We start from the raw sequence: 27,382 nt of genomic DNA, 5'->3' as shown, positions 1-27,382 counted from the left end.
AGAAAATTGCATTTCCTTTATTCAGTTCATTGTGGCAGCTGGTTGAGTGCGGGTCTGATAGGGCTTGTTGCCGGATTCTAACTGTGTGAAAATGGACGAAAAAATGAAGCAACGAGTTTGTGTTAAATTTTGTTTTAAAACTGGGAAATCAGCTTCTGAGGCTTACGAACTATTAAAAACTGCTTTTGGAGATAATTGTAGGAGCCAGTAAAATGTTTTTGTCTGGTTCAACAGATGTAAAAATGGCCATGAATCATTTGAAGATGAACCACAGTCCGGTCGTCCTTCCACCTCAAAAATGAATGAAAATGTTGTGAAACTTCACGACTTAGTGCGCTCTGATCTTAGACTTACCATTACAGAGATTGCTGATGAACTTAAGTTTCTATGCAGTTCATTTTTAACTGAAGATCTGAACATGTGTAGAGTGTCCACAAAATTCATTCCAAAAGTGTTTTCAATTGACCAGAGACAATACCAACTTGAAGTGTGTCAAGAACTGATTAATCAGACTAAAAATGACCCAGATTTGTGAAATATGGTAATTACAGGTGGAAAACTGTAGGTATATGGATATGATCCTGAAACCAAAGTGCAGTCTTCACAGTGGAAGACTCCAGGTTCACCAGGATATGTCTGCTTGTGTCTATGTGTGGATGGATATGTGTGTGTGTGTGTGTGTGTGCGAGTGTATACCCGTCCTTCTTTCCCCCTAAGGTAAGTCTTTCCGCTCCCGGGATTGGAATGACTCCTTACCCTCTCCCTTAAAACCCACATCCTTTCGTCTTTCCCTCCTTCCTGATGAGGCAACAGTTTGTTGCGAAAGCTTGAATTTTGTGTGTATGTTTGTGTTTGTTTGTGTGTCTGTCGACCTGCCAGCACTTTCATTTGGTAAGTCACATCATCTTTGTTTTTTTTATATATATATATATAAAATAGAAGGAAATATTCCACGTGGGAAAAATTATATATAAAATCAAAGATGAGGTGACTTACCGAACGAAAGCGCTGGCAGGTCGATAGACACACAAACATACACACAAAATTCAAGCTTTCGCAACAAACTGTTGCCTCATCAGGAAAGAGGGAAGGAGAGGGGAAGACGAAAGGAAGTGGGTTTTAAGGGAGAGGGTAAGGAGTCATTCCAATCCCGGGAGCGGAAAGACTTACCTTAGGGGGAAAACTCCCGGGATTGGAATGACTCCTTACCCTCTCCCTTAAAACCCACTTCCTTTCGTCTTCCCCTCTCCTTCCCTCTTTCCTGATGAGGCAACAGTTTGTTGCGAAAGCTTGAATTTTGTGTGTATGTTTGTGTTTGTTTGTGTGTCTATCGACCTGCCAGCGCTTTCGTTCGGTAAGTCACCTCATCTTTGATTTTATATATAATTTTTCCCACGTGGAATATTTCCTTCTATTATATTGATATCATTAATTTGAATCCAACAATTACGTTTGTTATTGTCACTGTTGCATTTCGAAATCTTTTCTGTCGTCTTATTTTCCTCTTTCTGTTTTTACCAGTAGTTTCACTTTGTATTCACCTTCTCCTTTTCACCGTAATCTGCTATACTATTTTATCCCGCCTATATATATACTCAATAATACGTAACCCACTTCCAAACCATAACCAAAAATTTTTTTTTTTTTTTTGCCGCTTTCAGCACTACCGCCGCTATAATATCCACCGTTTCTAGTTCACAAACAGCTCCTTTCACCTTTTAAACAACCATTTTGGCCAGTCAGTTCTAATAACTTTCGCTTTATTTCCATTTCCGTTTTTCCCACATCACTTAAAATTTTTAGCCGCTTCCCACAGGTTTTAACGTCATTATTTCTTCGTCAGACAATTGTTAGCCTCATTTTCATAATCTGCCACCACAATACCACTCCTTTTAATATACTATACGCAGTTTTTTCGAAATTTTCCCGAATTTCTCCGTCCTTTAACGTGCTTTGGCGGCAACACAACCACCTAACCTTTATGCACATCGTTGTCTACCAACCCAAGTCCAACATAGCCCAGCTGTAACCAACACCTTTTCGCCTTTTTTCATTCCAGATCTCCAGTTACTTTCCGGTTCACCTTTATCTCTCCCCATATATTTTTATTTTCATTTTCATTTCACCTCATGTTACACTTTCACCTTCTAATACCATGTCACCCTCACAACACCCCCACAACGACCCCATTAAGTTTTATTTACATTCCCTCCGCAAACATGCCTTCGCCCTAGCCAGATTACGCTCTCATATTCTATTTTCTCAGGCTTGTCTGACATTTGGCATCACCCCCAAAGGCCTCACACTTAAAGTTCCCATCTCTGGCTGCAACCCTTCCTTCCATCAGTCCCTATACCAGTTCCAAACTGAACAATCCATTGCCCTCACCCACCTAATCCTCCACCTACACATCAACTCAGCCAATGAACACATCCGTCAACTCCTATCCTTAATAAAAGTCCTTAATCTTTCCTCTCCCACATCCACACCGGCTGTCCAGAGCATCCTCCTACAGGCCAACCGTAAATTAGAACAGCATGCCACCCTCCACCTCAAAAAACTATCCAATCTCCTGGTTTCCCACCTCCGGAAAGGCAACTCACTCACCCTTCACAACCTTTCCAGCAAACCTCCACCTCCTCCATTGCACACAAACCCAGTCTCTCCCATCTACTCAATCTCCCACTTCCAGCTCCACTCCCTCCAAAACCTCAAAATTCCGATCAACACAATCTGGAAACACAACACCCTAATTCAGTAGTTAACCTTTCCTCCAAACCTCTCTCCCAATCTGAAACCTCTGTCCTATCCAAAGGCCTCACCTTCAGCCCCACTCCCAGATTCAACCAAACAGCCCTCGTCAAAGATTTACTGTCCTACACCCGTACTCTCTGCTGGAAGTATCACTTTGCCACGAAGAAAAATGATCCTAATCCTACTTCTAATGATCCGACTTCTCAAGACACCATCCAAATTGAACCCTGCCTGGAACAGTTCCGTCCTCCGTCACAGCGGGACCCACCTCCTCTTCCTCAAAATCACCCTCTCCAAACCTTCCAGGAATTTCTGACTTCCAGCCTTGCATCTCAATCCTTCTTAAAAAACCTTAATCCTACACCCAACATCACCACTGCTGAAGCCCAGGCTATCCGTGATCTGAAGGCTGACCGATCCATCGTCATTCTTCCGGCGGACAAGGGTTCCACAACCGTGGTACTTGATCGTCGGGAGTATGTGGCTGAGGGACTGCGTCAGCTTTCAGACAACACCACATACAAAGTTTGCCAAGGTAACCCCATTCCCGATGTCCAGGCGGAGCTTCAAGGAATCCTCAGAACCTTAGGCCCCCTACAAAACCTTTCACCTGACTCCATCAACCTCCTGACCCCACCGACACCCCGCACCCCTACCTTCTACCTTCTTCCTAAAATCCACAAACCCAATCATCCCGGCCGCCCCATTGTAGCTGGTTACCAAGCCCCCACAGAACGTATCTCTGCCTACGTAGATCAACACCTTCAACCCATTACATGCAGTCTCCCATCCTTCATCAAAGACACCAACCACTTTCTTGAACGCCTGGAATCCTTACTCAATCTGTTACCCCCGGAAACCATCCTTGTAACCATTGATGCCACGTCCTTATACACAAATATTCCGCACGTCCAGGGCCTCGCTGCGATGGAGCATTTCCTTTCACGCCGATCACCTACCACCCTACCTAAAACCTCTTTCCTCATTACCTTAGCCAGCTTCATCCTGACCCACAACTTCTTCACTTTTGAAGGCCAGACATACCAACAATTAAAGGGAACAGCCATGGGTACCAGGATGGCCCCCTCGTATGCCAACCTATTCATGGGTCGCTTAGAGGAAGCCTTCTTGGTTACCCAAGTCTGCCAACCCAAAGTTTGGTACAGATTTATTGATGACATCTTTATGATCTGGACTCACAGTGAAGAAGAACTCCAGAATTTCCTCTCCAACCTCAACTCCTTTGGTTCCATCAGATTCACCTGGTCCTATTCCAAATCCCATGCCACTTTCCTTGACGTTGACCTCCACCTGTCCAATGGCCAACGTCACACGTCCGTCCACATCAAACCCACCAACAAGCAACAGTACCTCCATTATGACAGCTGCCACCCATTCCACATCAAACGGTCCCTTCCCTACAGCCTAGGTCTTCGTGGCAAACGAATCTGCTCCAGTCCGGAATCCCTGAATCAGTACACCAACAACCTGAAAACAGCTTTCGCATCCCGCAACTACCCTCCCGACCTGGTACAGAAGCAAATAACCAGAGCCACTTCCTCGTCCCCTCAAACCCAGAATCCCCCACAGAAAAAACACAAAAGTGCCCCACTTGTGACAGGATACTTTCCGGGACTGGACCAGACTCTGAATGTGGCTCTCCAGCAGGGATACGACTTCCTCAAATCCTGCCCTGAAATGAGATCCATCCTTCATGAAATCCTCCCCACTCCGCCAAGAGTGTCTTTCCGCCGTCCACCTAACCTTCGTAACCTGTTAGTTCATCCCTATGAAATCCCCAAACCACCTTCCCTACCCTCTGGCTCCTATCCTTGTAACCGCCCCCGATGCAAAACCTGTCCCATGCACCCTCCCACCACCACCTACTCCAGTCCTGTAACCCGGAAGGTGTACACGCTCAAAGGCAGAGCCACGTGTGAAAGCACCCACGTGATTTACCAACTGACCTGCCTACACTGTGATGCATTCTATGTGGGAATGACCAGCAACAAACTGTCCATTCGCATGAATGGACACAGGCAGACAGTGTTTGTTGGTAATGAGGATCACCCTGTGGCTAAACATGCCTTGGTGCACAGCCAGCACATCTTGGCACAGTGTTACACCGTCCGGGTTATCTGGATACTTCCCACCAACACCAACCTATCCGAACTCCGGAGATGGGAACTTGCCCTTCAGTATATCCTCTCTTCTCGTCATCCGCCAGGCCTCAATCTCCGCTAATTTCAAGTTGCCGCCACTCATACCTCACCTGTCTTTCAACAACTTCTTTGCCTCTACACTTCTGCCTCGACTGACATCTCTGTCCAAACTCTTTGTCTTTAAATATGTCTGCTTGTGTCTGTATGTGTGGATGGATATGTGCGTGTGTGCGAGTGTATACCTGTCCTTTTTTCCCCCTAAGGTAAGTCTTTCCGATCCCGGGATTGGAATGACTCCTTACCCTCTCCCTTAAAACCCACTTCCTTTCGTCTTCCCCTCTCCTTCCCTCTTTCCTGATGAGGCAACAGTTTGTTGCGAAAGCTTGAATTTTGTGTGTATGTTTGTGTGTCTATCGACCTGCCAGCACTTTTGTTCGGTAAGTCACCTCATCTTTGTTTTTATATATAATTTTTCCCACGTGGAATGTTTCCTTCCATTATATATATATACCAGTTTTGTGCATCATGAATTTACCCCTGCAGGACAGACAATTAACCAGGAATACTACAAAAGTGTCCTTGAGCATTTCTGCGAAAAGGTGTGGAAGAAAAGGCCTGCATTGTGGAAAGACAGGAGTTGGGTGCTACACCATGACAATACTCCGGCTCATCGTGCCTTCTCCATCATTGAATTTTTGACCAAATTCAAAATTCCTGTGCTTCCACAACTGCCATATTCCCCTGATTTGACCCCTGCGGTCTTCTACCTGTTTCCTAAACTAAAATTTTCACTGAAAGGAAAATGATTTGACTCGATTGAAGACATCCAGGCAAATATGGAGAGCGTCCTTAACACATTTCAGGAAAAAATATCCAGGAATGTTTCCAAAAGTGGAAACGCCATTGGAGTCGGTGTGTTCAGTCAGAAGGAGACATTTTGAAGGAGATGCGTCACAGTAGCATGTAAGTACCACTATTGTACAATTACAAGCCCATTATTAAAACTTTCTTAAATCATTAGCACCAAATTTTGCTGCACTGTCCTAACAGATACGTTCATTGTATGTCCCGCATTGATTTCTGCGGTATTTCACAGTGTTTCTTGTCTGTTAGCACTGACAACTCTACACAGATACCACTGCTCTGTCAGCCATTGCGTTGTCTGTGGTGAGAGGTAATGCCTGAAATTCGATATTCTCAACACGCTCTTGATGTGTGGATCTTGGAATATTGAAGTCCCTAACAATTTCCGAAATGGAATGTCCCATGCATCCAGCTCCAACTGCCACTCTCCATTCAAAGTCTGTTAATTCCTGTCGTGTGGCCATAGTCACATTGGAAACCTTTTCACATGACTCACCTTGAGTACAAATGACAGCTCTGCCACTGAACTGCCATTTTATGCCTTGTGTATGTGGTACTACTGCCATCTCTATATGTACATATTGCCATCCCATGACTTTGGTCACCTCAGTGCACCATGGACCTATGAACCTTTTGCTGACTGGGGAATGCTTCAGGCTCTTGACTCATCACATGGTCTGCCCCAAGCCTTGATTTGAAAACTCCATCTATTATGGGTATTCAAGTGTATTTGGCTAAAGGTGTTTTCCCTTAACAGTGGTGAGACAGTATCATTGTTGCAATCCTTAAACATGACAAAAACCCCATGTCCATCAGCTACAGAATGATTAGCCTCACCATCTCGCTCTGTAGACTACTTAAAAGGTAGTAGCCAGGCAATTATGCCGAGTTCTCAAATTGGGGGAGGCTTTTTACCCCACCTATCTGTGCTGTTTCCAGGAGGGATGATCCAAAATTGGCCATTTGGTTAGGTTGGAATTGGCAATACAACAGGCATTTTTTTTAAATGCCACCATCTCCTTGCAGTATTTTTTGACCTACGTAAGGAATATGACACCACTTGGCACCATCATAATATTATTTACTCTGACAGGCTTTTGAGACTCTTATTGATTTTAGTCCTCAATTTACATCCCACCAGTTCTTTGGTGTTGGTTCATACATTGCTCAAGACTGAGCCATAACAATTGCCATTCCCTTGGATGTGTGGTGAGCTATGTGTCATACTCTTCACCACCATCAATGGGCTAGTGGTCTCCGATGCACCAGGGGTCAGCCCCATGCCATATGTTGACAACTTTTATTCTGTAGCATTGGCTGAACACCAGCTGCAAGGCGCCATCTGAATGGCCTTCCATGGCTTCCAGTTCTCTCTCACAAAAACGCGAATAATGCGTTTGTATAATCATACCATTGTCCATCCAGACCCAGAACTCTTAGCTACCCAGCACTGGGATGTTTTTGCAGAGTCGTGATTTTTGGCACTCCACTTTGTTAAAAAGCTGACATAGATGCTCCGTATTTGTCAACTAAAGACTAGCTGTATGTGAAAGCTTAATTATATAAGCTTCCTTGCCCACACTTCTTGGTATGATGATTGCACTTCTCTACTCCAGTTTACCAGAGTCTGGTCTCATACTGATTAAACTATGTTTGATAGGTTTATGGCTCAGTGACACCTTCAGCTTTGAAATTATTGGACTCAGTCCATCATTATGGAGTAAGACTGGCCTGGCACCTTCCCGACTAGTCTCATAAACAGTCTCCTTGCCGAGGTAGAGATCCTACTTCTTCAGTTAAGGCAGTTCACATCTTGCTTATGTATTCAATTATCATTCAACAATTTCATAATCAGCTAACTTATAAAATTCTTTTTACAGACAAGAAACAAGTCATTTGGGTATCTCAGAGAATAAGTTGGCTGATGGTTTGGTTAGAGAAGCGATTGCTCACACAATGTTCACTTTGATGATCCCAGGTGCAGATTTGCAGGTGCAAATAAGACCTCTCCTCACTGGGAGATGAAACAACATCTGATAGGGCATTGCCCCCTCTAATAAACTGTACAGTAGCAAGGAAATTAGTGCTACATGGCACTCCACGTTGGTCATACCAGATTAATCCGAAATTTCATTCTATGTATTGAAGCATGCCCGCACTATGGTTGTGTTGGCTTAGTCAGTATCTCACATCATGGTGAAGTGTCTCTCCTCCCCCCCCCCTCCCCCCCCCTTCTGAGTCTCCATGTGAGTCATAGTCGTGCAGATTCTTTGCCCCACAGATTCTTTGTCTCTGATATCACAAGACAACATATGGATAGCTGAAATGGATCTTTTTTTCTCTGAGAAAAAGGTTTTACTCTTAGCTACGATATTTTTAATTACTTTCAGGGCTGGGCAGGGTGATAGAGGTTGAAGTGTCTCCCACCACAAACTGAGTCTGGAGGAAACTCAGTCAGCCGTGCAAACAACTTTGCAACAAAAGTCACAGGATTTTCAGTAGTACCAACATCCCAGGGGAATAAATAATTGAAAACCCGTCTAAACATCAATACATATGTATCTAGATGTAAATAGCCATCTGGAGATGAACCTGTCAGTTCAAAACTGGTAACAGCACTATTTGTGTACATGAGTAGAATTATCAGTAGTAACTAGTGTTGTTGTTTTTTTTTTTTTTTTTTTTTTTTTTTCCTGAAAATCAACCCGTATTTTGTTCATGCCACTGACACAAAATGTCAGTTTTCAACAAAACAGCTTTAACACGTTGGTGCCCATTGATTTGCTTTGGACAAAGTAGTATATGCCAGGGTACAATCGTGGTTCCGTAGGCTACAGCAAACATTTTTGCTTGAAGACATTGACCATTTTCTCTCACAGTCAGCAGTTGTCACAATTACTTTTGCAATAATAAATAATTTACTTACTTTTTTTCCCCATCTGTCTCATTTTCATTTCATTGCCCCTTTATAAATGTAAGTCTGGTTTGTGGAAGGTCAGAGAGAATTTTGTTGATTGGAGAGTTTCTAGGAACTGATTTGTTGCACATAATCCTCCTTTCTCAGTCCACTACCTCTTGTGTTGAGGTAGTGATTCTATGTTAGATAAGACAGCTTGCAGGTAACAGTTCTCTTTGTGTCAATTAGCTAAACGACAATCTTGGTTGACATGACTGCTTCTAGCTCCACAGAGGTGCATTGTATTGACAACAGAATACATGAGAGAACTGTTTTATGTAAGGTGTTTGGTTGTGTTAACCAGCTTGTTTCAGACTCTCAACGCTTACAATAGGAATTTCTTTTCTTCAGTAAACTTGTGAAAGGCTGCAATCCTACCTCCATACTTTCTTCATCTGCGTTAGTTTTCTTCCTGCTGAATTGTCCTTTTTCCACAGTATACATATACCATTTATCTCTCACTGCTGTTATTTTTTGCAATCTTGTTATTTATTGGTGGTACAATATGAAATAATGTGTTCAGTTATCTTCGCACTTCAACTTCATTATCAAATTTTGATGATTACCTTGCGCAGACAAAAACTTACTCAACAAAGTCACTTTGTGTCTGATTCTGGCATACTCACTAGTGTGCCCAACTGAACTAAAGACAACAGATTAATTGAACATACTTGCACACAGGTACTGTCTTACTTGCTTTAACTATCAGCAATCCCATTTGAGTGGTTTTTTTTTTTCTGAAATTAAAATTGAAAGATCCAAAACAAAATTGGGACATTATGTATTTATCTAAACTACTTAACTGATAATGTAAATAATTTGAAGAATGACTCCAAGGTTCAAGACGTTTGACCAGAAGTTGAAGTTATTCAAATAAGTTTCAGGGCATCTTGTACATCAAAGAATGGAGATAGGTGACACCACAGCTAAATTTACAGAAATACAAAATGGTTTTAAGTAGTGACTTATTTTCCGTGGAAGAGAAATATTGATTTGAGTCTGAGAAAACTTGTGAACTACTATGATGATTTAAACTTTATGATCCAATTGTAACTTGACTTAAACTTGGTAACAGGTATTTCAGGATAGATGTAACCGATGCTCTGACCGTCTGCACACCATCCCCTCACTCGTTCCCTCGCCTCCTTCCCCCTCCCCCCCCCCCCCCTCTCCCCCAGTGCTATTGTCTTGTCCTTTATTTATTTTTAGGTACATTTATAAATAATTTCTAAACATTGTATTGTCTATATAGAAATTACTACCTTTGAAGTACCAGTATTTCATGAGTGTTCAGTAGCAACACCAACTGTCGAGATCACGGTTGGCAATATACTATTTTCATACAAGTGTCATTTCCATTATTCACTATGCCCCTCTTTTTTAGAGTAAGAATTGGTCTTGCAGCTGCAGACACCTTATTTTTCACACATGCAGTAATGTGCTCATTCTAAAAGATTTTTATAAACTGCTTTCCAGTTATATATATGACTCATTATCATTGCTACACTTTGTTTATTTCAGGGAGATAGTGTGGGTAACATCCCTAATGTCCCTGTTCCTGGAGTGACACCTCGCCCAACAGCACCTAACCTTCTAGGAAGTTGGGATAACTTCCAGAGTGCTCCCACATACGGTATTGGCCAAGGATCACAGCCATTAGGTCCAGGCTTAATGCCAACATCACCCAGTATACCAAGAAATGCCAGCACACCGAATCTTGAGAGCAAGGCTCGGGATCCTTTCGCGGATTTGGGTAACTGAAATACCTCTGTGCATAATTTTAAATAACTTTGCCATTGTTGTAAATTTAGGACAGCTTGTAACAACTGTAGGTAGTCTCGTAGGTAGTGTACCCATTGCTACATTCTTGGGTAGCTATGAATTAACACTAAGGCACTGAATAATCTGCTACTATTCTGTAAAACTGAATGCAAATGTCTGATCTTTGAAATGTTGTCTGAAGTGTATTCAAATGATTTTCCCATCATTTACGAAAATGTATGTAGTCACATCACTATTGAAGTATCAACAATGAAAGCTGTGAAATCATCAGTAACTGGTACACTTTGTAGGCTTTTGTGACCTTTGCACTTCCAAGCATGTGGACAAAAAAACACCAGATTGCTGTCATTTCTCAAGCTAGAATTGTACCAGCCACAAGACAGTATACTTGGACACACAGTCTGCTGGAAGCCCACCAACACCAATAGATATCAGCATTCTTTATCCCACCACTCAATGCATAAGAATTTGAAATGACATATGCTAGCCTTGAGGGCTACTTGAATCTACAATGCACACAACATAAAGTAGGGACCCTAGAACTTGTGCACCACCTTCAGAGCTGCAGGTTACAGCAAAGAGACAGTAACAAATTATTCTCTATAAGAGCAAAAGAGACGGAAAGATGGACAACTGTACACACATTCTGCTACCGCACAACCATGGATTCATTGATTATGTGGAAAAAATTCTTGACATTAAATATATTAACAATAAACATCGTGGGTTCCACCTAGGTGTCATCAATACACAGTCAGACTTCGATATATCGAATCTCTAGAGTATGTAAAATTCATTTGATATATCGAGGGTTCATTATAACGAGGAATCACAAAAAAAAAAAAATTACAACCCACGATTTTTTTGTTACTGTACTGTGATTTTCCTCGCATTTGTTTGTGATACAGGCCTATGTTTAGTTTTGGTAATATAAAAAAGAAATCGAGATAGATTGTTATGCATATTGTTTTATTTCTTCTGAAATAGAAAAAATTGTAAGTTTAAAATAAAATACTTTCATTATAAAAAAATTAAATTCAGTAAAAGAATACCAGTATGTACATAAAATTTCCCACAAATCATTGGTTTTGAAAGTAATCTGTAATTTTTGCTTGCTTTAAACTTTTGATCCATCGTCAGTCAGTTTCATTGTCTGTCTGTCTGGTCATAATTCTCCAAATATGCTCTGACTGTGTCGAGAGCGGCTTTGGCTTGCCTCACCATCACTGGCACTGCTTCTTTGACCTCCCCTTTTCCTCTTCCTTATCGTTATTGTTGCTGCCTTTTTCATTCCCTGTGTTCATGGAGTCAACAGTCTCGGCTTCTGTAGAACCCAGTACGTTGTCCTCGATGGTGAGTGTTCAGCGGAGGTGAGGGTATCATCTGGAGTGCCCCAGGGAAGTGTGGTGGATCCGCTGTTGTTTTCTATCTACATAAATGATCTTTTGGATAGGATGGATAGCAATGTGCGGCTGTTTGCTGATGATGCTGTTGTGTATGGGAAGATGTCGTTGAGTGACTGTAGGAGGATAGCAGATGACTTGGAGAGGATTTGTGATTGGTGTAAAGAATGGGAGCTAACTCTAAATATAGATAAATGTAAATTAATGCAGATGAATAGGAAAAAGAATCCCTAAGTGTTTGAATACTCTGTTAGTATTGTAGTGCTTGACACAGTGACATCGGTTAAATATTTGGGCGTAACATTGCAGAGTGATATGAAGTGGGAAAAGTATGTAATGGCAGTTGTGGGGAAGGCGGATAGTCATCTTCGGTTCATTGGTAGAATTTTGGGATGATGTGGTTCATCTGTAAAGGAGACTGCTTATAAAACACTAATACGACCTATTCTTGAGTACTGTTTGAGCGTTTGGGATCCCTATCAGGTCGGATTGAGGGAGGACATAGAAGCACTTCAGAGGCGGGCTGCTAGATTTGCTACTGGTAGATTTGATCATCGTGCGAGTGTTACAGAAATGCTTCAGGAACTCGGGTGAGAGTCTCTGGAGGAAAGGAGACGTTCTTTTCGTGAATCGCTACTGAGGAAATTTAGAGAACCAGTATTTGAGGCTGACTGCAGTACAATTTTACTGCCGCCAACTTATATTTTGCGGAAAGACCACAAAGATAAGATAAGATAAGAGAGATTAGAGCTCGTACAGAGGCATATAGGCAGTCGTTTTTCCCTTGTTGTGTTTGGGAGTGGAACAGGGAGAGAAGATGCTAGTTGCAGTACGAGGTACCCTCCGCCACGCACCGTATGGTGGATTGCGGAGTATGTATGTAGATGTAGATGTGAGTGATCCTGCTACTGCGACATCACTGTCCACATCCATGAAATCTTAAAAACGAGTGTAAGCGGTGTTAAAGTACGTCACCGCTTTCACCCATTCAGACTCGAGGATACTGACATAACCAGTGTCAGAATCAAACTGAGATTTTACGTGTTTAAATACACGTTAGATCCACCAGTTGCTCATTTTCATCTGTCATCAAAAATCCACATGTCCGGAAACAACTGACGATCATTTGCTCCTTCACATTTATCCACGCTTTATCCAGTATTCTCATTTAACATTTGAAAAGTTGATTGTTGTAGGGTTGTATTTTTCAGTATTCAGTATTACAGACTGTCATTCGGACCACTTCGTATCTATAGTTCTCTTTGGCATTCTCGATTATTCCTTGATCTAAGGGCTGCAATTTCGATGTAGTGTTAGGTGGTAAAAATTGTACTGTCACGGATTTTAATGGAGGAATAGCATTTTGTGCACTGCAGCTGTGCACAAAGACAGAATATTTTGATTTTCACAAGTCATTTTCCTACCAGAATCCTTTAACCAGTCGAAAAACACTTTTGATGTCATCTATGCTTTATTGTTCACGGTGTATTTCACAGGGAATGACTGACACCTGGAAAAACATCACCTTTCCTTAGATTTTCCAATTATAAGTGGCTTGAGTTTTTAGTGCTGGTCATATTTGCTGCTAATAGATCTTTGCATAGTTAGCCCCCATACATTATTCTCCTCAGAAAGTTTTAGTTTTGTCTGGAATACATTTGTAAAAAAAGTCGAAGTTCATCTGTGCTAAAAGCATCATCCTGTTTACAGTCTTGAAGGATCTTCTGCAATTCCAGCTTTTACTCATAACAAATTTTGTTATCCGCACTGACACTTTCCCCACCCACTTTTTGAAAAACAATCCCATGTCTTTTCCTGAAATTTTCAAACAACCCATTACTCACACGTAACGCATCGTATACCAACGCTGCTGCAAAATAATCTGCCTTTACTTTCAAAATATGTTCAACATTCACTTTATTGTTTCTCTGTTGTCAGAACCACTGCACTTAACACTCTTGTATATCTGAAAACTCAGCCTTTCATTGTTGTTTCTGATTTTTCCCTTCATCTATGATAATCACGTTGTCTTCATTCTTGATTGTTGACAGTGTGCTTGCCGGAATCCCAAACGCTGCAGCTATGTCCTTCTTTTTCTTCTCTCCTGCTTTCACTTCGGCAATTAATTTTTTTTTTTCCAAAGATTGTCAGACATTTCTGCTTACAGCCCATGGCTGACACTTACAGGCTGACACTTACAGCTCACACGCAACCAAAACAAGAACTGCATAAAATTGCACCTGCATGCAGATCTCATTGATGCCTCAATACAGGGTGGAGAGGGATTGGGATTCCCCTATTTGCATGCACTTCGACATACAGAGGTACCATATGAAAGACTTCATTGTATAGAGGGGACTTCGATATAGAGTGTTTTTGTCCACTGAACTTAGATATATAGAGCCTTCCAAAAACTTTGAAGTAATGCTGGGCTTTCTTCAAAATATCAAGGTTTTGGGCTTCCAAGGGAAGGGAATGAAGAAAAAATTCGATATAGACCTGTCTTTGATATATCGAGGTTTGACTGTACTGCAAATGCTGGAAGTTTGAGATCAGCTATGAACATACATTAGTCTACATCAGAGTGACTGGGCAATTTATCTGAATGTGGCTAAAAGAGCATGATTTCTATACAGTTCAGACAACATAATAAATTGGCAGTGCCAGGGCACAAAACTTACTGCAGTAGACGTACACAATTTGAGGTGGCTTGTGTTCTTATTAGATAGCCACTAAGCTTCAGAAGGAAGAGACAATAGATGGTAAAGACAGTCAAATGGCTAACCAACTGCAATGATATTTTCAAGCTGAGATTGTCTTGATTGCCAGCAGTAGCTACCTTGTGAACAGACTGTGCCAGTGAGGTTGCTCCATCACATGCAGCCATAAAAAATTTCCACAGAAGGAACACAGCACAATGGCCCATTTTCACTGCCAAAATTGTATTTAGTAAAGTTAACCACTTACCGCACAGTGGAGATGCTGAGCAATGGGTGTGCATCTAAACAAGAATTCGAGCATAGTCCCTCAGCTTATGAAACTCACTTTCTTCAGAAAGAAAATTTGTGTCTGGAAGATTTTCAAGATCTAATGAAGAGCTTTAGTTGCTGTGGATGAGTGTTGGCAGCCCTTCCAGAATAACACTTCAGGGATAGAGTTTACTCAGTTGGCAACTGGATAAAGTGCATCCACCTAAAAGAGGGCTATGTGGAAAAGAGTTCATTTTTATGTAAAAACTGTTCTTTCACTGATAGGCCGAGGATTTTTCTTCTCATCCTGCTACATGTTTCGTGATGAGAGATAAGCGTTGGTGGTACCATTAATATAGTTAAGCTTGTTAACTCCCCTGATACATCCACCCTTTTACATGAAATAGGAATACTATCACTTTGGGCATAGTTAGATGTGTAATGTCTATCACATCAGGCTCCTTGTGGTTTATACACAGTGTGGTTCTGATTACTCATTAAAAAGTCTAAGTGTCATTAATGGATCTACAAATCTCCAGTCTTGGTCTTCATTAGATACGGCAAAAGCATTATAGTATACATGGTGTATGAAAACAAGTCAGAAACCTTACGGATTTATTCTTGACATCAAAAAATTTATTGATTCAGTGTTTGACATACGCTGTAATTTGCCGTCTAGTAAAATCATCAGACAATCAATTTCAATTACAAAATGATCTAGAGAGAATTTCTGTACGGTCCAAAAAGTGGCAATTAGCACTAAACAAAGAAAAGTGCGAGGTCATCTACATGGGTACTAAAAGAAATCAGATAAATTTTGGGTATATGATAAATCGCACAAATCTAAGGGCTGTTAGTTCAACTAAATACCTGGGAATTACAATTACGAGCAACTTAAATTGGAAAGACCACATAGACAATATTGTGGGGAAGATGAAACAAAGACTGCGCTTTGTTGGCAGAACACTTAGAAGATGCGACAAATCCACTAAAGAGACAGCCTGCTTTACTCTTGTCCGTCCTGTGCTGGAATATTGCTGTGCAGTATGGGATCCTTACCAGGTAGGATTGACGGAGGACATCGAAAAAGTGCAAAGGAGGGCAGCTCATTTCGTGTTATCGTGCAGTAGGGGTGAGTGTGTCACCAATATGATACATGACTTGGGGTGGCAGTCACTGAAACAAAGGCGGTTTTCTTTGCAGCAGTATCTATTTATGAAATTTCAATCACCAACATTCTCTTCCGAATGTGTAAATATTTTGTTGACACCCACCTACGTAGGGAGAAATGATCATCATAATAAAATAAGAGAAATTGGAGCTCGAACAAAAAGATTTAGGTGTTCCTATTTCCCATGCGCCATTCGAGAGTGGGATGGTAGATAAGTAGTATGAAAATGATTCGATGGACCCTCTTCCAGGCACTTAAGTGTGAATTGCAGAGTAACCATGTAGATGTAGATGTTCAAATTTATATTTTACAAGTACATACTTTAAATTTATAGAAGGTAGGATAAAATAATGTGAAACAGTAAAAGCCATGATCCTGCATTCCATACTTTGTCGTACATTGTGGAAAACTTCTGGTGTGCTCCATATTTGGTCAAATTTGTTTTAGATACACTTCCTCAGCACACCAACATTGGGTACAGAAGTTTAATACACCAAGGATATTGGAGAACTGGCAGTAGCTGGAAGAAGGTGAGATTTCTCATCAAATTTGTATATCCCAAGCTCCAGCCAATTGATTGCTGCAGGTGTTGCATCTGAAATGTCTGTCAGGGTCCCATGTATTTTCTTTGTGAATAGCTGTGCAGAATGTGGGTCAATGTTTGTTCCAATATTCCACTTTCTTTTTTTTTTTTTTTTTTTTAAATGTCGTGTGACTAGGGCCCTCCCGTTGGGTAGACCATTCGCCAGGTGCAAGTCTTTCGATTTGATGCCACTTCAGCGACTTGCGCATCAAAGGGGATGAAATGATGATGATTAGGACAACACAACACCCAGTCCCTGAGTGGAGAAAATCTCCAACCCAACCAGGAATCAAACCCAGGCCCTGAGGATTGACATTCTGTCGCCCTGACCACTCAACTAGGGCGGACAATGTTCCACTATCACATTAATCATCAACCATTCCCCATTTATGTAGTGCCACTTTGATCATAGTGTGGCCATTTTTGGCATGGTTGACGGAGCTCCACATTTTTCTTGATTGGTTCGCTCATAGGAATTAGATGTTCAGATCTATTTTATCTATTTTCCATGCTTCTCGTAGATCGTGGCTTTCTGGCGTGAGTTGGCCATTGTTTACCTAGGTTGGTTCTCCAGATTTCAGTCGCATATATGGTAAACTATTTAGTATTTCATGAATTGTTAACACTCGGAATCTTTAGTGTTTTCACCCATTCATGTCTTACTGCTTGTCATTGTCAGACTTTTGGAGAGGCTGTATTGATGTGTACTGACAGCAATGGTACTGACGTCGATTTAAGAGTTTCTGTTATGATTCTCTTTGTGTCACTTACCATATTTACTCAAATCTAAGCCGCACTTTTTTTCCGATTTTTGTAATGCAAAAAAACCGCCTGCAGCTTAGAATCGAGTGCAAAGTAAGTGGAAGTTCTGAAAAATGTTAGTAGGTGCCGCCACAACTAACTTCTGCCGTCAAAAATATGTAGCGCTACACAGCCATGCTTTGCATGCATAAAGATAAATACTGGCGCTAAAACCTCTGCATCAGTAAAAAAATTACAAAAATAAAGTGGAAGACGAGCTTTTTTCTCCACCCCGAGTTTCAACCACTGCATTTTCGTACATTATCCAACAAAGTAAATACAAATTCCATATTGTTCATCTTCGAATGTAGCAGCATTTCAATGTACTACGAAAATCCGACTGGCAAGACTGTTTGGGATGTTTGTCAATATGGCCAACTCTACGTTCTGAATTTTTTGCTCCCTGTGAGAAGAGATGGTTGCTAATAGGAACTTTTATGAATTGTGAATCACATGCAGTATTGTCTTCACCATAAGAATAATACGAATATAAACATTTTGCCATGTATTCTTTTGTGTTTGCTGCTGTCTCATTTAAATCCTGTCTGCCTAATAAACCACGAAACTAGTGTGAGAAAACAGCAAACGCGGAAGAATATACTTATCATGTCATGTTTATATTCGTATTATTCTTATGCCTAATAGTGATACAGTCAGAAATGAAGCATGGCAATTGACTAGATTTTTAATTCTAAGATGACTCTAATTTCTGCGCAGAATTTAATGTACAAAAGAGGCGTCTGCAAAGATTTTCAAACAGAGAAAAATTTTAGCTAAACTCTCGTTCAGAACATCTTCTATCATACGCAGTCTATTATTTGGTTCTTGTTGATCATTATCAAAGAAAGCAGCAGTGTAAGTAACAGCAAATAGCAGTCTCTTGCCATTGTTTCGCTAATGAGACAATTCCTCTTTTTTTTAAATTGTAAGCGGCGATAGGGCGCACAAAAGCAAGCCGTGCCGCGAGCTGCGACAGGTCGTAAACACACATCATCAGAATGCGACAAACAATGCATGACACAGTACAATAATGCATTTTCAGCTAGAGTGACGTAAACACCCATAACAAAGAGAACGGCACTAATCAGATTAAAGAAAAATAAGCAAATAATTCAAACCAGACAAAGCACGTGAAAACAGAAGGGAACCCTTATAAATACGGACCGAGTGCCTGATGCATAGCAATGGCTACCTGGTAAAGCTTAACTGCTAAGCTTACGACTCGAACCAAACTACTGTAGCTGTATCATCATTCATTTGACCTAAATTGTGTCTCATATTACAATGAACTAGCTTTGTTTCGATTTGGAGGTGCGGCCTTAAACTTTTCTCTTCCCATGAATTTCGAGTCTCAAATTTCAGGTGCGGCTTAGATTCGGGAAAATTTGTTTTCCTTGATTTAGAGTCTCATTTTTCAGGCGCGGCTTAGGTTCGAGTGCGGTTTAGATTAGAGTAAATACGGTAGATTGTTGCCTATTTTTTTGAAATGGTTACTTCTACTCCAAACAGAAGAACAGTATTTAGCAACAGGATACACAACTGCTTGTACTGTGGTTCATAAGGTGTCTGCAGTAGATCACCAGCTGGTGATTTTCATGATTTTAGCATTACAAAAAGTTCATAAGAGCAAGGGCCCAAAAAGCCTTTGTTAGGGAAGGATGATAGGATTTATTATTCATATCATAAAAATGATAAATTTGCAAAACACACTTAAATTTCTAAAAAATGCTCAAAGTGACCACCTCCTGCTTCCATCCATCCCCTGAGCCTCCAATCTGTACTTTTGTCGTACATTGTGGAAAATTCGTTGTGTTGTTCCATATTTACTGAAATTCATTTCGGATACACTCCCTCAGCACATTGACATTGGGTAAGGGAGTTGAATACACCAAGGATTTTAAATGTCCCCAAAGGATAAAATCCCTTGGATTCAAATCTGCAATCAGGCAGGACATGCAATGGATCTCCCTCAAGCAATGCACCTGTTGGGAAACTTACTATTGAGATACTGGTGAACTGCCCATGTGAAGTGAGGTGGAGCACCATTATGCATAAGCCACATTTGTTGGATGATGTCTAGAGGTACACTGTCAAGTAAATGAATCAACTTGTCTCTGAGAAACTGTAAATACATTTTTCCAGTAAGATGTTGTGGAACAGAGTAGGGATCAGTGAAATGATTGTGAATGGTTCCACCCCATATGTTGAGGCTGAACCTCAGTTGACGTTTGTCTTGTCATGCTTCATGAGGGTTTTCATAAGCCCAGACGTGACTGTTATGATAAATGAAGATCCCCTCATGTGGAAAGCCAGCCTCATCAGTGAATAAGATACATGCTAAGAACTGCAGAAACACTGTACATTGTCCTAACAAACATTTACAAGAAATTTATTCTTGGCTGAAAGTCTGCCTCATCTAATCTTTGCACCCATTGAAGGTGATAAGTGTACACATGAGTTTCATGCAGAATGTTCCAGATTACCATGTGATTATAACAACTTCCCTGTAGCAGTTCACCTTGTACTAGTTGACGAGTTTCATCCACAGGACAAAGAACCCATTCTTCGATCTCAGGCATTCATACATCATGTGGTCTCCCACAAGCTGCAAATTTCTTCCCAAATGAGCTTGTGTCTTGGAAGCATTGATTTAGTACAAATATTCTTGCACTAGGTAACTTCCTCCCATGGTAACACTCAGCATAAAGTTGATGTGCTGTATCCACATTCCCATCAGCTAAGCCATACATATAGAACATACTAGTCTTTGCAGATACAGTTGTGATGGAAGTTGTTATAAAACAGAACAAATGGCAATCGGAGAAGACAAAACAAATGCCATGATCAACTGTAAATAAGAAAGTGCTCATTTGAGATAAATTACACAGCCAAGAGTTGCTATAGGGAACTCCTTTCAAACATTCTTAATGAAGGAATTTCAGAACCATGTTTACATGAGCTTTTTGTAACACTTTGATGTCAAGAATAACACTCTTAATTTCCTGACATGTTTTTATATACCCTACATTTTTCAATCAGGAAGATTACTATCCTTTCAAGAGGCTGTTTAGGGAAACAGTATAGTCCTTCCCCCCAAGTTGTAACTAACAGGTGTCACACGAGACAAGGTTACTGGCGTGTTCTTAGAACTGCACATTTGTTAAGTAGGGCTTTTTCCATGAGGTTGCAGATGACAAAAAAAAAAACTTCCTGCACCCCTACCAAACCACCATGTGAGATTTGCCACAGTAATGCTATTTCCAACAACTGTTTAATGTACTTTGGTCATGACGAAGCTAATGTGTGATTTGCCTCTGCAACTCAGGAAATCAGATATCTGTGTTAATAAAGGTCCTGAAACTCTTTTATGTTGAATATTTCGATGACAGTAACTGAGTTAGAAGTACGTTTTTGGTATGTTCACACAGTACAACACTAAATTTATGTGAGAGCCCATAGATGCTAACAGTGGAAAATACCGGATTATTGTATTGTCTTTAAACTAGAATCCTGATGTCCTCAGAAAATAACTCATTCTTTGTTGTAGTTGCCTTCAGAGAAACACTCTTTTCTTCTAGCAGTACGGTTTTTGGTGCATATTATTACCATAACAAATCTTAAATGATGTCATTCTTTTGTAACATGCTTGCTGAGACAACAATGAGTTTTAAATTTTAGGTTTGGTTGTCAAAAGTAATTCCTCAAAATCTCTGCAGTAAGTTAGCATCTAGCTGATGAGTATATTACATGAATGCGGCCAAACAAATTTTAATGTACATTCTGAATGCCAAGATATATGCCAGTTTTGTGTTATTCATTGGACAGGATGTTCCATTTATCTGATGACTGCACTTGTGGGATTGTGTTTGCTGGCCACCGGAGTTGCGCAGGCTTAATGTTTTCACAACAGGATTCAGGATGGGCTCATATGGCCAATGTTTGTTTCCACGCTATTCACTATGTGTTCCACAACATTCGTTAGTAACAATATGTGGCCCACTTGAAGTCCCAGTTTAACATTGCACGATTTCTTTTTGTGAGTAGCTAAAGGATAAAGTGCACACAACGAATGTGCAAATATTACAGTAACTCAAAGATAATATCCACAAATCAATTAATTCAATTTCTCAGGGAGAATTACATCATGTGATGAATAATTTCTTGAGTAGATGTCAGAAATACATGGAAAACAATGGCAAGCAGTTCCAGCATCTCCATGCATGACATAGGTGAGTACAAATTTTATTTACATGCATTTTAAATTTAGTACTGTGGTAGTAGCTAGGCAACACGACATTTGATTTGCCGGGCAACGGAGCACTCGCTGCCGCACATCTACTGCACTGTGCGCATGGTCATCAGATAAATGGAACACCTTGTAGATAAATGCCAAATTTATTTTTAAAATGTATAAAAGGTAAAATTCCATTTATTGACTTACTAAATTCACAGAGTGAAAGATGGACCAGCAAGTCTTATCTTCAGGAGGGGCAATTCCCAATACAGTCGATACGCTCAAAAATAAATAAATACATTGCTTCCTGCTTTCAGAACCATAAATTTCCTCTTCAGGATAAAAAAGAGGTAAGGGAAGTTACAAAGATAGGGTCCCTTTTAACTTGGATTCTTATTGATTGCTGCCCATTTCATTTTCTCAAATATTTTCTCTTTTCTGCCCTGAAGAAGTAATCTTTGATACCAAAAACTGGGAATTCAATCATTATTTTTGTTTGTATCCATTAGCTGTACTGGAAGCTGCAGCCTATGAAAGTAATTATGTATTGCTATTGTAACAATATTATGAAAAGGAAAGTTGCTACTCACCATATAACGGAGATGCTGAGTTGCAGATAGGCATAACTGAAAGACTTTCACAGTATAAGTTTTCGCCCATCAAGGCCTTTATCGAAAATAGGTGACTGACACACACACACACACACACACACACACACACACACACACGCGCGCGCGCGCAACTCACACACACATGACTGCAACCTTTGGCAGTTGAAGCCACACTTCGAGCTACAGCAGCAGTGCATGATGGGAGTGGTTGGGGTTGGGATTGCAGGTTAGGGGTGGGGGACAGTGAAGTGTTGCTGGGGAGTGTGCAATGGCGAGGTGGAGAGAGGGTAGGGCATCTAGGTGTAATCAGGTTAGACGGGGAGCAGGGGAGAGGTGGGAGCATTGGTGGCATGAGGGCTGTGTAGTGCTGGAATGGGGACAGGAAAAGGGCTGGATAGGTGAGAAAAATGACTGACTAAGGTTGAGGCCAGGAAGGTTACAGGAATGTAGGATATGTTGCAGGGAGAGTTCTCACTTGTGCAATTCAGAAAAGCTGGTGTTGGTAGGAAGGATCCATATGGCACAGTCAGTATGGATCCTTCCCACCAACACTAGCTTTTCTGAATTGCGCAGATGGGAACTTTCCTTGCAATATATTCTACATTCTGGTAACCCTCCTGGCCTAAACCTTCATTAGTCATTTTTCTCACCCATCCAGCCCCTTCCATGTTCCCATTCCAGCACTTTACACCCCTCATTTCACCAATGCATCCAGTCTTTTTACTTCCCTCCTTTTCTGCAACTGCCCCCCACCTCTTCCCTGCCCTCTGTCTAACCTCCCAACTGCGCCTAGCTGCCCTACCCTCTCTCCACCTCATCCTTGCACACTCCCCAGAAGCCCTTCACTGTCCCCCACCCCTCTACCCTTCTATCCCTACCCCTCCCCGTTCCAGCCTCCTCCTTACCCCCACCCAGTTGCCACTCCCAGCATGCACTGCTGCTGTTGTTCGTAGTGTGGCTTCAGGTGCCAGAGGCTGCAGTCATGTGTGTGTGAGTTGCGTTTGCATGTGCGCGCGTGCGTGCGTGTGTGTCATCTATTTTTGACAAAGGCCTTGACAGCCGAAAGCTTATATTGTGACAGTCTGTTTGTTATGCCTATCTGCGACTCAGCATCTCCACTATATGGTGAGTAGTAACTTTCCTTTTCATAATATTGTTACATTCCATCCTGGTTTCCATTATTTGCTGCTATTTATTTTTAATAAGCATGTGTAGTACATTATTGGTATTGTAATTCTTGTCAAACTGAAAGTTGTCAATTTCTGCAGGCAACCTTGGAGCTGGTCTTGGTGCAGGGTGGGCTGGTAGTTCCAAACCCACTACACCAATGAATGGCACGCCTAGAGCCGGTAGTCCTACAAATGTCTTTTCTTCACCACAACATAGGCCAGCAAGTTGGGCAGCACAGGTTTGTAAAAATCGTTAACATTATGCTGACTTGAATGTTGGTTAGGGGGTTAAACCATGTTTCCATTGTAGAGGTAAGGTGTGGCCAAAATCAAAATAAATTACTACATCAAAAAAAAAAAAAAAAAAAAAAAAAAAAACAGATGTAAGACTGTTGTAGTGAACATAGATAGTTGCCAAATAAAGGAGGTGATGTATTTGATAGCATTTGTGATAACTGTGACAGGCTTATCTCTGTTCTCATGCTTGCCTTAATCTTTTATATTGTGCATGAGATGATGTGTAAGGGTACTTTCCATTTGGCACATTGCATGACCTCTTAGCATAGTGCATTTAATGAAGTAACATGTTTTTCCTCAACTGTTCATTACTAAAACAGTTGTGACTTACAAAGTTTTTGTTGTACAGACTGTATGAAAGGTTCGTGAGATTTGACTAGATAACGCACTTAGTTTGGTGTGTGTAGATTTTTCTGTAGCTATTACAGAACATAAGTTAAAGAGTTTTCATTTAATGCAGTACTTTGCTTTGTCCAAACTGTCAGCTGAAATGTTGTGTGGTCAAGAACTGGTTACACCCCTTAGGAGAAAACCAGCACTACAGTGTAACTTTTTCCGCCTCACTGAAAGTGCTGCCTGGCTCACTCTAACTTGTTTCCTACCTCAAAGCAACCCGCACTTATCCATGCCTCCTTTTGTTGCTCGTGATCTGGTGCATATGAGCTCATTGTGTAACAGCTAAAGAAAAATCTGTACAAAACCTTTAATGGTTTAAGAGAAAGCCAGTCACTGACCTGTAACAGATCAATGCTTTGAACGCAGTAACACATAACAGCTGTTTTCTGTTAAGTGTTACTGTTCTCCGTGCATTGATCTGCTATAAGTGAGTGGTTGCCTTTCTCTTATTTTACATGTTTCTCCATCCAGAAATTTCCATTGTTATTATTATTATTATTATTATTATTATTATTATTATAAAAACAACAATGTTATGCTAATCACCATAAAGATATCATGTTGAGTTACAGACAGGTACAATGAAAATACTATCATTATAAAATAAAAAATTATCTAAAAATGAATTAAAGGACTTAGTTTAGCAACTTCTTGTAGTTCATTGAAAAGTGTTTTTTCAGAACTCTTAGAATTATTGTATTTGCTTATAATTTGTATTCCCATTATCAGATCATATTGTTTCCATATTTTATTTTATTGTGGCATGTGTTCATTCTGCAAACTTTCTCAGCTTGTCCTTACATTCACTACATTACTTATTTGCTTCTCAGTGAGTATTCCTGATTATTGTGTGTTTACTGTAGGACTGAAGTAACCAAGTGTTACCAGAAAATAAACTATTTGAGTTTTAGTTTTTTAGTGATACAAATATTACATGATAATTAAAAGAAACATGTAGTTGCTGTATTTGTATAAAAAGGGCTGTACAGTGTAAAAAATTGTCTGTGGCTTGTTTCGAATCTTCATGGCATATTTTGTGTGTTACAGTCATTTAAAATATTGGTGTTAGAAAGAAGTGGAGTAAAGGATTTCATGTTCTGTCTCTTTAGGGGACACAGGGTATGCCCCCAGGAAGCACATCACCCATGCCAGGTCACACACCTGTCGGTACTCCTCATCACCAGCCAAAGTCACCAAGCGAGGCAATGAAAGCAGACTATAGCCGTTCACACTTTGACACTGTCAATGCAAAATCAGCAGATGCCGGTAAGTCCACAAAAACTTTTTTCACCTCATTTAATTTCATTAAAGACTTTTATAGAGTAGTTTCATTAACCATATCTATCACTGTAGTAGGTGCTGAAAGCTAGAAGAAAGTTTGTTAGTTACAGAAGACAATACTATAGTGTTCAGAAGTGGAAACTCAGGTTGCAGTTAGCACAATTCTGTATTTATTTATTTCTAGATTGTGAAAGCAGCCATTTTGTCAAGAGAGAGACAGGGGTGGGAGGGTGTTGGGGGGGGGGGGGGGGTGAAAGGAATATGCTGTAAGGAAAAGTTATTCAAATCATGATTAAAGAGACAGAAGCTACAAGAAATAGTTCACAATTAACGGTGCCTTACAGATATTGTAAATTGAGGCTGTTAAGTATTTTAGAGGAACTTACAAAGAGAAAGTTATTGATTGGTGTATGGGATATATTGTTACTGTGAAATAAATGTTAAATAAAACATAAAGAGTGTAGTGTAGCAAGAAAGGAATGTCTGAAGAAGTGGCAGGACAGTAATGCAATATTTAAAGACTGTTTTTAGCTAGGTAAAAATAGTAGGGCAAGAAATAATGACAAGTTAAATGTGATGTATGAGACAAGAAAGCTGAATGTGTTGTTGGGGAACAGAAATTACCAAAACTTCAATAATGGTACAAAACAGTCATCAAAATAGCAAAAGGGCTCAGAGATAAATGGTGACAGAGACAGTGTTTTACGGAGAGAAAAAGCTCATTAAAGTCAAGATCAGCAGAAAATGTAACAACATAAGCTCAAAAGTAACTGGTACATTCATAAAATAACAGTGAAAGATGAAGAAAAGCTGTAGGTGAAGATACTACCGGTGGCTTGAGAAAAGAGTAGTAAAAGAAATTAGTGAAAACGGTTGAAATTGTTGCATTGGGATATGCATATTAACCCACCGTGATGTGACTAGGACCTCAGTCTTTATTAACGTACGCTGTTCAGTAGTGCATCACTTATGTAGGAGTTGAGTTTCAAGGGGAGCAGATAATGGAATAAGTCTTATTAAAGTAAAAATGACTCTACTGTGAGACCCAAAAGAAAGCAGTCTGTTCAGAAGTACACATCTGTGAAATCAAAATCTGCTGCTGGGTAACTTTTGAGTAATGTGTTGCTCTGCCCTCATTGCACACTTCTTGCAAGCTATCCAGAAGGTAGTCGAGGCATTACTATAAAAGTCAGTTACATTCTGAAGCTGTCCGTTGTGTGAGGAGAGTTCCTGTGAAGACACACCGCAACTTCCAGTTGATTCCAAGCATAATCTATCAGTTTAATAGTAGCAGATACCTGTCTCTTGGAGGAGGTGTTCTTGAGGTAGTTGTAATGTGCTCATGCATAGTTGTCTTCAATGGCAAACAAAAGATGTTGATTGTAAGCCAGGACAGTAGGTTGGAGGACCTTGTTCGGATACTGCAAAGGCCTCAAAAATTATTCTCAATAATGATGAGAGACATCAGACTTCCATGCGTGGAACTGCATACCCAAGATGTGCATTGGTACCTCCACATTCTTCTGACTGTCATCAGACTTCAGACAAATGTTGTATTTACTCATGAATAGAACCTGGTAGCATTGATGCAGGTTCCATTCCAGGCATTCCCTTGTCCACCCTCTTCATGAGCCGTAGTGCTATAGGGGTTTTACTGTTGTTTATGAGGCCACCAAATTGATCATGTCAAGACAGCTGTGTGCTGTCTGGGTTGACACATCAGTCCCAGCTGCTCCAAAAAGGTGGCTTGCAGGTATATTGCATTCTCCTTGGAGTACCTAAAACTCATAATTTAAGACAGATTTTCAGTGTTTTAGATCACACGATACCAATAGAATTGTTAAAAAATATCTTCATGGTGTACTTCCATTTAAGAGTATATCTGAAGAGTATGTTCTGGGTTTTCTGGTATCTGCATAGATCACAATGTTTATAGGTGAAATATAAAA

The 27,382-nt window shown here is 40.5% G+C and overlaps 1 protein-coding gene across 3 annotated transcripts in view; it reads left to right on the top strand.

Moving 5' to 3' along the window:
• The window catches only part of LOC124606438 (cyclin-G-associated kinase), a 246,517-nt gene that overhangs the window by 174,830 nt on the left and 44,305 nt on the right, over positions 1–27,382 (top strand). For 2 of the 3 annotated variants that reach the window (XM_047138423.1, XM_047138431.1), the window contains exons 19-21: positions 10,258–10,489; positions 23,559–23,698; positions 25,262–25,418. In XM_047138423.1, the coding sequence (XP_046994379.1) occupies positions 10,258–10,489; positions 23,559–23,698; positions 25,262–25,418 (529 nt within the window). Of the gene's footprint in view, positions 1–10,257; positions 10,490–16,508; positions 16,592–23,558; positions 23,699–25,261; positions 25,419–27,382 lie in introns of those variants that run through there. The other variant, XR_006978701.1, reaches the window with a different exon arrangement.

Source organism: Schistocerca americana, chromosome 1 (genome assembly GCF_021461395.2).
Source record: "Schistocerca americana isolate TAMUIC-IGC-003095 chromosome 1, iqSchAmer2.1, whole genome shotgun sequence".
In the NCBI taxonomy this organism is placed as follows: Eukaryota; Metazoa; Arthropoda; class Insecta; order Orthoptera; family Acrididae; genus Schistocerca; species Schistocerca americana.
The sequence above is the reverse complement of the archived record's forward strand: the minus strand, read 5'-3'. Positions and strand labels throughout refer to the sequence as shown.